The sequence below is a fragment of the Ochotona princeps genome, chromosome 3 (genome assembly GCF_030435755.1).
Source record: "Ochotona princeps isolate mOchPri1 chromosome 3, mOchPri1.hap1, whole genome shotgun sequence".
Taxonomy (NCBI): domain Eukaryota; kingdom Metazoa; phylum Chordata; class Mammalia; order Lagomorpha; family Ochotonidae; genus Ochotona; species Ochotona princeps.
Window position 1 is genome coordinate 14,258,662 of NC_080834.1, and position 12,525 is coordinate 14,271,186.

Sequence of the window (12,525 nt, forward strand, 5' to 3'; positions counted from 1 at the left end):
CCAGAGAGGATTATGATTTAAGAACTCTTTTACAACGAGTAGAAAAGTAGTTCTAATTAGCATGGGATCACTTTCTGAAGTGTCTGTTATTTCTATCAGACTTGTCTGACTGATTTAAGAACTGCATTGGAACTTGGAGGAAGAGTACATACCCTCCACACAGCGACAGCCCTCTTGTAGCACCCGTGCATACATATCCACTTTGGACTGGGAAAGGAGCTGGTCCCCTGTCAGGTAGGTATTGTGGGAGGAAGCAATGTAGTAATTACAGAGGGGTTGATCCATGTCTTGGTACACCTCGTGGTGCAGTGGGTTAAAGACGTCACAGGCAGGACTGCGCATGAAGTTGGTAAAGCCTTTGGAAGAAGGAAAGAAGGAAGCCCATTAGCTTTCAAAGCACATCCATTTAATTGACTCCAACAGAGGCCAAAAAGCCAAAGAACGCTCATAGCAATCATGTCGTTCATCTTCAGGACAGCTTTTGTCGGGGAAACTGGGACAGTGAGAGATTTGCTTGAGGTCAATGTCAAAAGCTAGAAATGTGATCTTGGGGAAGCAACCATTTAAACATAACCTAAAGAAAACTACATGGACACAGACTTTGCAAGGATTCTGATGAAGTGGAAGACACAGCATGACCTCATGAGTGGCTCATGACAGTGCTGTGATCACAATTGGTATGTTATTAAGCTGATTTGAAAAACACTTTAGTCAATTCTATAGTTAAAGTATCATGTAAAAAGTTAAGCACTGCCTAAATTCAGGGAGTGATTATTTATGAAATTGATTTAGGAAAATGCTATTATCAACTGGCATACATTATAATTTTTAGAATTACTTAAAAATTATGTAGGAAACATCAGATTTTCTAGTCTTTCAGAACACAATGCCTGCATTGAAAAGGCATTCATAAATACATGAATACATACATGAGTGACTCACACAAGTATCTAAATAGAATGATTATTAGGGTAGGTTGTTTCAAGTCTTCAAGAATCATTTGGTGAAAATATATCTACCAAATATCCTCTGAGGCTTAGGAATTACTTTATGCTCATCTTTATGTCCATACCTTAGAAGATTGGCTTAATTTCCTCTTTGGGGGCCCCACCACAGAAAGCACCTCTAAGTGCAGAAAAGGCCCAAGTTACTTTACCACGTCTTGTTGTTTTTAAAATGATTTTTAATGACAGAAGAAAATTATTCTTCTTCATTGTAATTGCCTTCATGCCAAGAAGTAAATATATAGTATGAAAATCCTCTTGTCCATGCCAGTGATGAGGGCAAAGCAAATGGGAGTCCAAAACCCAAGCCTGCTGAGAACACCAAGGGCTTTGGATGCTGTTGAGCACAACAGGGCTCCCCAGTGGTTTTCCATTAAAATGATCTATTTTGCCTGGAATTGTCTCAGGTAGCAGCCTGCAATTTATTTTCTTAAATAGCTGAAATATATGTAACTTATACATGTTTACAGCTATCTTTAGCCCTTATTATTTATATCTAGATTCTGAATATATAGCTGTGGGCATTTTATGCAATTCCTTTGAGTCTAACTTTCCTCAACCACAACAGGAGATGGTTCTATTGACATCTGTTGTTCCAACAGTGTCTCCAGTAATACCAACCTAGACATACAAGCCAGCTGTTAACATTTCTATAAAGGAAAAAAAACTCACATTTTCTTTCAAGTCATCAGTTTCATGGGTAACTGATTTTAGAACCAAATTCTTCCTCATGAAATTATTAGAATGAAGCTATTTCCAAATATTAGTTGTTTAAGAGGAGCTCAAGTATCCCTTGGTGTCCTCTACACACAATGGTGTCAAGTTGACTTGCTTGCAGTAGAAAATACTCAGAGACACTGCCACAGGAACACCAGATCAGGGCATGTGTGTGGGGGTGGGGATGATCATGTATAATCCCATGGCTTTCTCCTGCTTCTTCCCTAAACTCTTGCAGAATTGAGCTTAGCATACTGTACGCAGGAAATGAGAAACTGAGAACATTACCTTCTATGCCAAGAACATTTTTCACCTTATTTTCTTCTGAAACTTCAAACTTCTTTATAATGTCAAGACAATAGTCTGTCGTCACATTATTCATCTAAATAAAACAGAACATAATACAGCATCTGCAATTTCACATTTTCCTACATTAAAAAGGTGATTTCTAAAACATTTTTAATATTCTGCAAAGTACTCAAACGTTCAGTGTTTGAGATTAACAGTGTCCTTGTTACATTATCTTTGGGAAATGATCATGACCTCATTCTTTCTATGTATCTTTTATACCTAATCAGTAAAATAGCTTTTTAAGTATTAGCTGAGTATTCTTCAGAAAGTCATAAAATAAACTATAAAACCAATAACCAAGGCAATTCATTGCTAAAAGTCTTCACACTGTAGCTCATGGCTAACTGAAAATGATTTCTACATTGGTACTAGAGTTTGCTAATTGTTAATATACGTGGAAAGAAAATAAGTCAGGGCTGGTAGTATGACACAGTAGGTTAAACCCCTGCCATTCCACATGGGCTCCACACAGTTATTCCACTTCAAAACCTGATCCTTGAGCCCGGAGGCGTGGCCTAGCAGCTAAAGTCCTCGCCTTGAACGCCCCAGGATCCCATATGGGCACCAGTTCTAATCCCGGCAGCTTCACTTCCCATCCAGCTTCCTGCTTGTGGCCTGGGAAAGCAGGAGAGGACGGCCCAAAGATTTGGGACCCTGTACCCACGTGGGAGACCCGGAGGAGGTTCCTGGTTCCCAGTTTCAGATCGGCACAGCACCGGCTGTTGCGGCTCACTTGGGGAGTGAATCATCGGACGGAATATCTTCCTCTCTGTCTCTCCTCCTCTCTGTATATCTTACTTTGTAAAAATCAATAAATAAATCTTTAAAAAAAAAAAACCTGATCCTTGTGAATGCACCTAGGAAAAGCAGTGGCAGACAGCCCAAGTGTCTGGACTGCTGTTATCCACATAGGCAATCTTTTTTAGAAAAGATTTCCCTACTAAACAGAATTTATGGAGCTCCACCTTTGTGTATGTATACATATTTATGGAACCTAATGTGCCATTATGATCCAGAAACTCAAAGGTTACCAAAAATGAACAAACTGGGTAGGACAAGTTACTCCTAAGACACACTGCTGGTGTTCCAACAGCTCCCTCCTATGAACAGAATGACTTAAAGTGAGTCCCTTATCTTCCCCTTGTCTACCAAGCAGGACAGTGAGGCTATGTGTAAGAATGGCTATGTGTAAGAATACTATAAAAAAAGAAATATATGCTATTATTATTGAGTCAGCCTCAATGTTGCTGTATGAACATAATGCACTTAGTGTCACTGAAAAAAGTTAACTTTTCAGGAATATTTTAACAGTAAAATGGGGTATTTTGATCAGTAAGCACTTCAGCCCCACAATCTAACAGTAAGACTTCAAAAAACAATGAATAATGATGGAAGAAGCTAATCTTGTAAGCCAGTAGTTCACATTTCAATTGCATTTTCTCAAAAGATTCCATTATCTCTTAGGTTCAACACTTAGGTTTTAGTAAAATCTTATTTTTCTGAGCAGTCTACTGAATAGCATTTAAGGATTTTGTCAGTGAAAAAGCTGTTACATGGTTGCTTTCTTGTCATGTTCAAAAAGCACTTGATGCTCCTTTAAATTAAAAAAGTTGCATAACTGAAAATTTCATCATCTTTATTCCGAAGTCCAATTATTCAATACTACCGGAAATATCATAAATAAATGAAACAGATTCTTTCAAGGAACTTTGCTCACCCAGGCAAGTTTTGGGCAGTTTAATTTGTCTGCCAAAGGCCAGAGAACATTTGTACATGCTGTCTAACGGATCACAAAAAGAACCAAACTGATAATAACTTTACATGCTACGTAAGACTAAACTCCCTTTGCAATTTTAACATTTTTAAACATAGCTCAATTTACATAGGCAGAAGAATGAGAGAGAGAAGATTCCTCTCCTGGTTAATTCCCCATGCCCACCCTGCACTGTGGTTGAGGCTGGACCAGGCAGAAGCCAGGACGTGGAACTCCATGGGGGTCTCCCACATGGATGATAGGAACTTATTTCAGATAGCATCTACTGCTTTCCAGACATAATAGCAGAAAGTTGTACTGAAAGCAGAGAGGCAAAGAAAATAAGATTCATCTACGCCAAGCAGTGAGTTCACCCACTGAAACTCCATGCCTGCCCAAGTATTTGATTTACAAGATGACTTGTTTAAAACGATAGGAGCTTTGAATTAAACTGAAACTACAAGGATCCTATGAGATCTCGAAACAAAAACAAACCAACAAGTTCAAACTGGAATATAGTCAATTCCAGGTGAATATCTAACTAAATGAAAACACTAAGCAGAATTTGGCAGCAAGAACAAAAAATATATATATAGCCATAAAACATTTAGTTAGTGGAAACATTAGTAAACATTCCACAATGCTCAGAAATTTCTACACAACATGTAAGAATTCATGGCAAAGAAATAATCCATGTCTATCAAACTCTGAAGGCTTGACTCTTACAAAAGCTAGTCAAACTTCGTAACAACGGGAACTGAAATGGGAGTCTATCCTCGCTCATCCTTCCTCTATTCTAATTTAATCTCTCAAGAGCAAATTTCAGCATTTTGTAGACTTTTTTGCATCTCAAGTTTACTGCTATTATTCTTTACCACTTTATTTGCTTCCTGCTTCATATAACTGATAGTCTGAAACAGTAACAATTTATCTATTCTACCTTTATTTGCTATTGTCCTCATTAGAAAGTTTTATTGGCTATAAAATAAGTGGCCCACCTGCCATCTACAACAGTAAGGATTTATTTTTCTACTTTAGCCAGCAGGTACAAAAACAAGCAAACAAGCAAAAAAAAAAAAGAAAAAAAGCGGGGGTGGGCAGCAAAGTGGTATAACCGACTAGCTTGATAGTCCTCTGCCTGTGGTGTGGGCATCCCATACGGGTGCCAGTTCATGTCCTGGCTACTGCACTTCCATCTCCTTGCTAATGGCCTGGGAAAGCAGCGGAGGAGAGCCCAGGGCCTTGGGACCCTGAACCCACATGGATGACTAGGAAAAACCTCCTGGCTTCCAGTTGCAGAGCAGCCCAGTTCTTGTCGTTATGGCCATTTGGGAGGTGATTCAGTAGGTGGAACATCTGTCTCCCCCTTTCTGTCTCTCAGTAACTCTTTCAAGTTAAACAAATAAATCTGGTACCATAGTAGTGAATGGAGAGTGAATATGAACAACAGCCCAGCCAAACAATAACAGCAAATATCTGGGCAAATGGACACTCCGAGGTCGATTGTGTCAGCCAATGGACATGGAAAGGATTACTCATCCACAGATTGGCGAAATCGGCAGCATTTCAGTACTATCGCATCCACCCAGGCAGAACCTTCGAAGCGCGCACCACACTGTGACCCTGGGATGATATCAGATGCTGGTTCCCCACCTTGGGTACTGGGATGATTGGGAAGCTGGGTATGGCCTAACCCTTCTTCTATCACCCCTGTCTTCTTCCCCTGCTTGGAAAGAAGAGATAGAAAGTTTGGAAACAATGATCACACCCACTTCTCCCTAACTCTAGACGCTTCTTCCCACCCTGACCAACTATGTAAACATAATCTAAACTAATTTTGAAGAAAAGTATTAAGAAAGGCAAAAAAATTAAATAAAGCAATATAGTTTAATGGCTCCTTATATTTATTTAATAGCCTCAATGTTATACAATAAAAAGCTTACAGACACTTAAAATGGTGTTCACAATAGTCTCATGAATTTGTTATTTAGAGAGAAGTATTGACATTGACAAAAGTTAAACATTGTCACCAAAGTCACAACACCTTAAAGAGCAGTCCGGATCTAACCTTGAACCTTCTTCATGTCAATTCAAAGTCCTTTCTTTTATGTTATTCCTATTGATTTTTATTCCCGCAACTGAAATTTTTACTTTTAAAACTAATCAACTTTTCGATACAATTGAAATGTCTGAATCTTAGCTTTTGAAATGTCTATAATTTATATCAGTGCCTATGTTTCTCTTCTTTTATCATTCAAGATTGGACTCCATTCTCGTTTCCTTTCTTACCATGGTTCTTAAAGCTCATCCAGCAAGTCACCAGGCCTCACATTAGAGGCCCACCCAGGGCCTCACACTATCTCCTATCTCCAACTCCCAGTAACTTTTTAAGCAAAATATTCCTAGTAAGTACAAATTTGAAAACAAAATCAGAGGAATAAACAATTATATTTGTAAGGCTATAATTCATAAGATACAATAAACCCAACATAAAAATATAATTTAGAAAGCTTAACATTAAGTTCTTCAAAATTAGTTTCTATTAAAGTAATAAATAATTAAGTCAAAATTAAGGCGCTTATAAATAAAAGTGGAAATTCCCTCTTAGAGCCAAAATCATTCTCCAAGGCAACAAAACCAACATTTTTAGATATTTCTTTTGAAATCAGTTTTCTTGTCCTAAAAATTTTGTTTATGCTGCTGTTTTCTAAGACATTAAAAACTACCTTCTTACTGTGCTAAGATTTTGTTAGAAGCTCTTCGAGGCCAGCAAAGCTTTATCCCTCTGCCTGTCCTCACAATATAATTGTAATTCAACTTTTATTTTTAAAAATATTATAAACTGTGCAAATGTTGAACATTACTGACTCTACTGCACAATTTGTTTCTTTTTTTTCTGATCAATTCATTGTTACAAATCCTATCCATTTGGTTATTTTTTAATGTACCTATTACAAGTGTTTCCAGAGATGCTAATGGTCTCTCGGTAACTTTTTTCCACAATACCAAAGGGGATGGAGGATCTATGAAATGAATTTATTTTGTTCTCCTTATTAAAAATCCTCTTTCTGGGTTGGTTGTGTTCTGGAACTTTCCTCAGCTTTTGTCCTAACTTTCATGTTACTCATGTGAAACATTCCTCAGGAAGGACTTCCTTCTTGCATGTGCTTTAGTGCTGGTTCGTATGTGTGTATGTTTGTGTGTGTTTCAGCCTGCATACGTGTAACCTTGATGTTTTAAGGATGTTCCCAGGCGTTTCAGCTTCCAGAATCAGAGTTGAGTTGTCTAACACCATTCTGATCCCACTTCCTGTCTGAGGACTTGCCGGTGTCAGCTGCATTTTCTCTGACAACTCTTAGCATCCCTCTGCGTTTGTGACATTGCGAAGTTTCACTGTGACTTGCCTGTGTGGATGGTTTCACGTCCACTGTGCTTGGCCCTTACTGGGCACTGACAGCTTAGGACTCTTCCTCAGACGCTAGTGATATTTTATTTTTATCTTTGTAATTTCCTCCCTTCTATGCTGTCTTTCTTATGTTTCCTTGTCCCTTATCCCATTTTCCTAACTTTATCTCATAAGTCTTCTACCAGGTTTACTTTTCTACTCAGATATTTTCAGTTTCAAAAAGCTGGTTTTTCCCTCTGAATCTTTTCTCATAGTATCTTGCTCTGGTCTTATCATTAAGATTTTGTTCTATCATTCCGACATTAACCAGCATTTCTCAAATTGCCTTTTCTCTGCATTGCATCTATTTTCTTAAAGTTTCTTGCTTCTCTGTTTGCCTAGGTCTTCTTTTTTATCATCATTATCATTATTCTATGATACAGTCCCATAGGCTCTGGGATTTCCCATCCCCCTTCCCAAACCTCCCACCCTCACTACTGATTTCCTCTCTAGTATTACAATGGGTAGTCCTTCACAAACAATCATAAATCCATCATTCCACTATTGAAGTGTTTTCCAACATTGCTGGCATGAACAATGTCGGAGAGTCCAGCATCTTACTGTAAGGATATTGTCAACAGTTTCACTGGAAGTCCATCTTTGGTCTGGATGCAGAGAGACATACTGTACTATGTCTCCCCCTGGGATATGTCAGTCTGTTACACTTCTATTATACATTCCATTAAAAAGAGAAGCAGAAAACACAGTACACAACAAGGAGAAAAGTAGAAAATTCACATCAAGATGAAGTTAAACAACATGCTACAGAATGCTTGGTCTGCTCATTATACTACGGGGTTTCCTTAAACATGTGCTAAGCTTTAGCTGTTTAAACTTCTTAGATTGTCTATTTAAAAACATAGATAAAATCAAATCAGTAATACATTGGCTTGAAGCTGTATGCTCATGTTGATCTCACTGTAGAATTCTCTGGCTGGACCATGGTATTGATTCCTGATAGAAAAATACTTTTACCTTTCTGCCTTGGATAGGTCAGTTAATTTCCCAAGGTTACTATAACAAATGATTATAAACATGGTAACTTAAAATAACAAAAATTGATTCTGTCTCAGTTCTGGGGGCCCAAAAGCTGAAACCAAGGCCTCAGCAGAATTAGTTTTTTCCTAGAGGCTCTGAGGGAACACCCATCCCTGATCTCTTTCCTGGCTTCCAGTGTATGCAGTCATGGACATTCTTTGGTCTAAGTTCACATCTTGCAGTGAAGGAGGATGGCACAAATGAGATCTTTAACAGATTTAAAATGTCAAGGACATCATAACAGGAAGAACAAAAAAAGCTGAAGGGGCAGCTTCTAGAAGGACACAATGTGCACTGGGATGTGAAATAAAATTATCACATCTGAACCAAAACCCTAAAGAAAAAAAAAGACTGCTCACAAAACACACTGAACCCAGGACCAAAAAATGGACAGGACTCAGGAGATGTTTACAACTGTTTGGCAATGCAGAAAGAAAATGAAAGAAGGAATAAAACCTTGAACTAACACCAGTACTTGAGAGGCGCAGACCAGTGGACACCTGTCATCCCCACGTGTGTGTAAAGAGATGAGAGAGAAGCCCCAGCCCAGCTGGCTCCCAGCTCAGCTTACACTTCTTCATGGGCATAATGAAGAATTTCCCCGAGTACCTTCACATTTAAAGGATCAAAGCCTTAATAAAACAGCAACTGGACCTACCAAAGGCATAAAATCCATCCTCCAAGAACTCTGATGAAACAAAACTCTATCCAAGGGCGATATTTGGTTTCATATAATCACTGACGACATTGGTGGCCAACAGTGGTTTTCAGCACACAATTGAGCAAATGTCTAGAAGTTGAGGCCTGCAGTGTCTACAGTCTGTGCCAGCTGAAGCTGATGAATTACTGCCATACAGATGAAATTATTTCAAATTTGTCCAGTTGTAGAAATCTAATTTTCAAACTCAAAATGCCACAAAACTCTGAGTAATGACTCTCATCGCACTTTTAGATTGGTTCCAGTTTTTCTCTTTTAAGGAATGATAAAACGCACAACTTTAAAGCTTTTTTGTATATATCTCATTATTTCCTTAGGATGAATTACTGAAAGTCAAATACCAAAATCAACGTTTAATAAAATGCCTAATTACAAAATCCTATTGTCACGCTACAATTTCAACAGAAATGCCAGATGTGGATGCAATGTGTGTAGCTTTTCTTTTAACCTTCATTAATTCGATGGTTTAAAATAATGGTCTCTTGGTTCTATTTCACATTTCAAAATTACTCACAAAGGGTCAATATTCACGGTGTATTGATTTTATGAAATCTAAGTTTCAAATGTTTTGCTCATTTTTCTATTGCCTAGTGGGGTTTTTATTTGGCAATAAACGGGGAAAGTATTTTGCATATTAATAGAATTATTTCTGTAAACATGCTCCTACTCTGTACTTAAATCATAAAACAACATACAAACTTAAGGTTTCAATACATTAATATTTTCCTTTATTGTTTGTCTCTTGAAGTATGATAAACTTTTAATCTGTTTTTCCAAATCTCATTCAACTCATGTCCATATAAAAATGACTTCAAGCTAATTTAGAAAATTAAACCAGATGCAGGTAATCACCTGCCAAGAGCAGAATATGGACTCGCTTTCCCCAAGTAAAATCCACTTGCAGAACATCAGTATAATCAAAAACAGAGACCAAACACATGCACCTTAGCAAGTGACAATCACTGTTGCTATTCAAATAGGTTGGGGTAACTTCATTAGTCTGAATGAGTTGGAACTCAATAGTTTTTAAATATATTCACTTTAATTTCTCCATACTGTTGTACCTGTGAACATCTCAAAAGGCTTTCCCTACTTTCATTACAATCCATCCTCATTTTGACATTGTGAGATAGGAAAGGAAGATTATCAGCTCCCTTTTGCATAGGAAGTCACAGCTCAGACACAATGACTCATCTGCCCAAGATTCCCCAACTATTGGGATAACAGTGTGTGGAATTCAAGTCTGGACTCCTGATCAAGTGTTCAGTCTTGTACACACCAAGAGTTCTCTAGGAAGCAGTGAAGGAATACAAGAAAAGACACCGAAGAGGCAGAGAGGTAGAAAGACACACAGAGTATCTTCAAAAAAGCTAATGGGGCCCAGCATGTGGTGGCCTAGTGGCTAAAGTCCTCGCCTTGAAATTTTTTTTAAAAAGAAGGAAATAGGGACAGAGCAGGGTGGGTGGAAAACACAGACAGGAGGGAGGGTAGGTTTAGAAGTATCACTGTGCTTCTAGATCTATAACACAAAACATATGAAATTGGTTCACTTTATATAAATAAGTTATAATAAGAAACAAGATATAAATGAGGTGTTCATGTTTCTACCTGGCAAACTCTAAATCAGGGGCTGGGAATGAGGAGAGTTGAAAAAAAGAAAACAAAAAGCTGAATAGCAAGAAGACAGAAGCATATTTTAACTATAAATTACTGCAAAATGAGGAAAGAGGCCTCAGTGTAGAACTGTGCTTAATTACGACTACTGTATAGATAAGTGGGATTTTATGGACAAGCATAAATCAGAGGAAGAGGCATTACTAAGAGACAACATCTGGTGATCTGGTGAAATGGGGCAGGTTAGAGGTCTGCCTAATCGGCCCTTACAAGGTTCTTGCCTAACACAGACCAGATTGGAGATGACAGATACTGAAGGAGGGAATTTTTGCTACAACTTGGCTCTTGAGGCCCTTGCCAAGGATGCACATGGGTTCAGAGGTGCCTGAGTACAGACTGGTCAAGCAGATCATTCATCAGTTCCCAAAACCCCTTACCCAAGCTTATCAGTTTACCACACAGAATTCAAGAGGAGCTTCAATTACTGTCACTCATTTATTACAAAGGATACAAACCAAGGACAGCCACATAAAAGCAATGCAGAGTGCAAGCTATGGGGATGAGATGTTGCCAAGCTTGTTCATGTCTTTTCTGGGCCTGCCAGCCCCCAATCCAGCACGTTGATATATGCACCAACCCAGAAACTTCCTAAAGCCCAGGGACTTCACGGAGGCTCCATTAGACCAGAAAAAAAAAATCATTAAATCGCTGGCCAGAGGTAATTAGCTAAATTTCCACTCTGTTTTACCTCCTTTTAGGTCTAGCAGAAAATTCACACCTCTAATTATATGATGGACTCCTCTGGCTACCAGCACCTAACTTGAAACTGTCTAGGGGTCCCACCAATAACCAACTGAGCATATATGCAGAACGCTCACCATACAAAAGGTGACTCCTCTCACTTAAGAAATTTTTGTTTCAGATGCTCCATGCCAGAACTGGGGACAGAAACCAAGTGTCTTAATTATATCACACTGTGACAGACAAAGGAAAAGTCATTTAGAAGAAAATGTTTCTCGTGGACACAACCAACAGAATATATGACATGTTACCCCAAAACGTTAACCCCTTGGCATATTAAAAAACAGTCAGGAGGGTTTGTGATATTCCCAACCCTTCTATTAGAGCAGATCATAGTAATTCATTCAAGAGGTGCCCTCCTTTACCAGTAAAGGATTCAAGCATTCAGACACCCCACAAAATATCTGAACCAAAAGGCCTGAAGTGCCTCTCTGCTGTTATCATTAGATCATATGCTTTGTTCTCCATTTGTAGTTCTCCATGACTGCCCATACCTCATCAAAACTAGCACAAATACTACAAAGGCTTACTTGTTTCTTCACATCTTTATGTCCTTACAAAAAGCATTCTGTGCCCTAGAAAATTTACAGAATTACCTTTGCTAATCTTTTGTTGGGGCTGACTTTGTAGCATCGCAGTTAACAAGTCTCCTGTAACATCAGCATACTCTATGTGTGCCCGTTTGAGTCCCAACTGCTAATGAGCCTTGGAAAGTATCAGAAGATAACTAAAGTGCTTGGACCCATGCTCCCACGTGGAAGACCTGAATGAAGCTCCTAACGCCTGAGTTTGGCTTGGCTAAACCTGCCAGCTGAGGACATCTGGAGAGTGTGGATTAGCAAATGAAAGCTCTCTCTCTTTCCCTCTCATTCTTTTCTTTCTCTCTCTCTCTCTCTCTCTCTCTCTCTCTCTCTCTTTCTCTCTTCCTCAATCTGTTACTCTGATTTCAATAGATTAGTCTTTCTTAAAAAAAAAAAAAGAATCTGTCTTTTTGTTATAAGAGCCTTAGTCATGAACAAAAAGATAATTTTCTTCCCCAAAAGATTTTCACACTAAATGCATATGTGGCTTCCTGTCCATTTAC

At 38.5% G+C, this 12,525-nt stretch overlaps 1 protein-coding gene across 1 annotated transcript in view; it reads right to left on the reverse strand.

The window, feature by feature from the left end:
- Nucleotides 1-12,525, reverse strand: part of PLCH1 (phospholipase C eta 1) — a 195,290-nt gene that overhangs the window by 55,699 nt on the left and 127,066 nt on the right. The window contains exons 6-7 of the mRNA XM_058661468.1: nt 2,010-2,103; nt 153-356 (exon numbers count right to left, since the gene is read on the reverse strand). Of these exons, the coding sequence (XP_058517451.1) occupies nt 153-356; nt 2,010-2,103 (298 nt within the window). The remainder of the gene's footprint in view (nt 1-152; nt 357-2,009; nt 2,104-12,525) is intronic.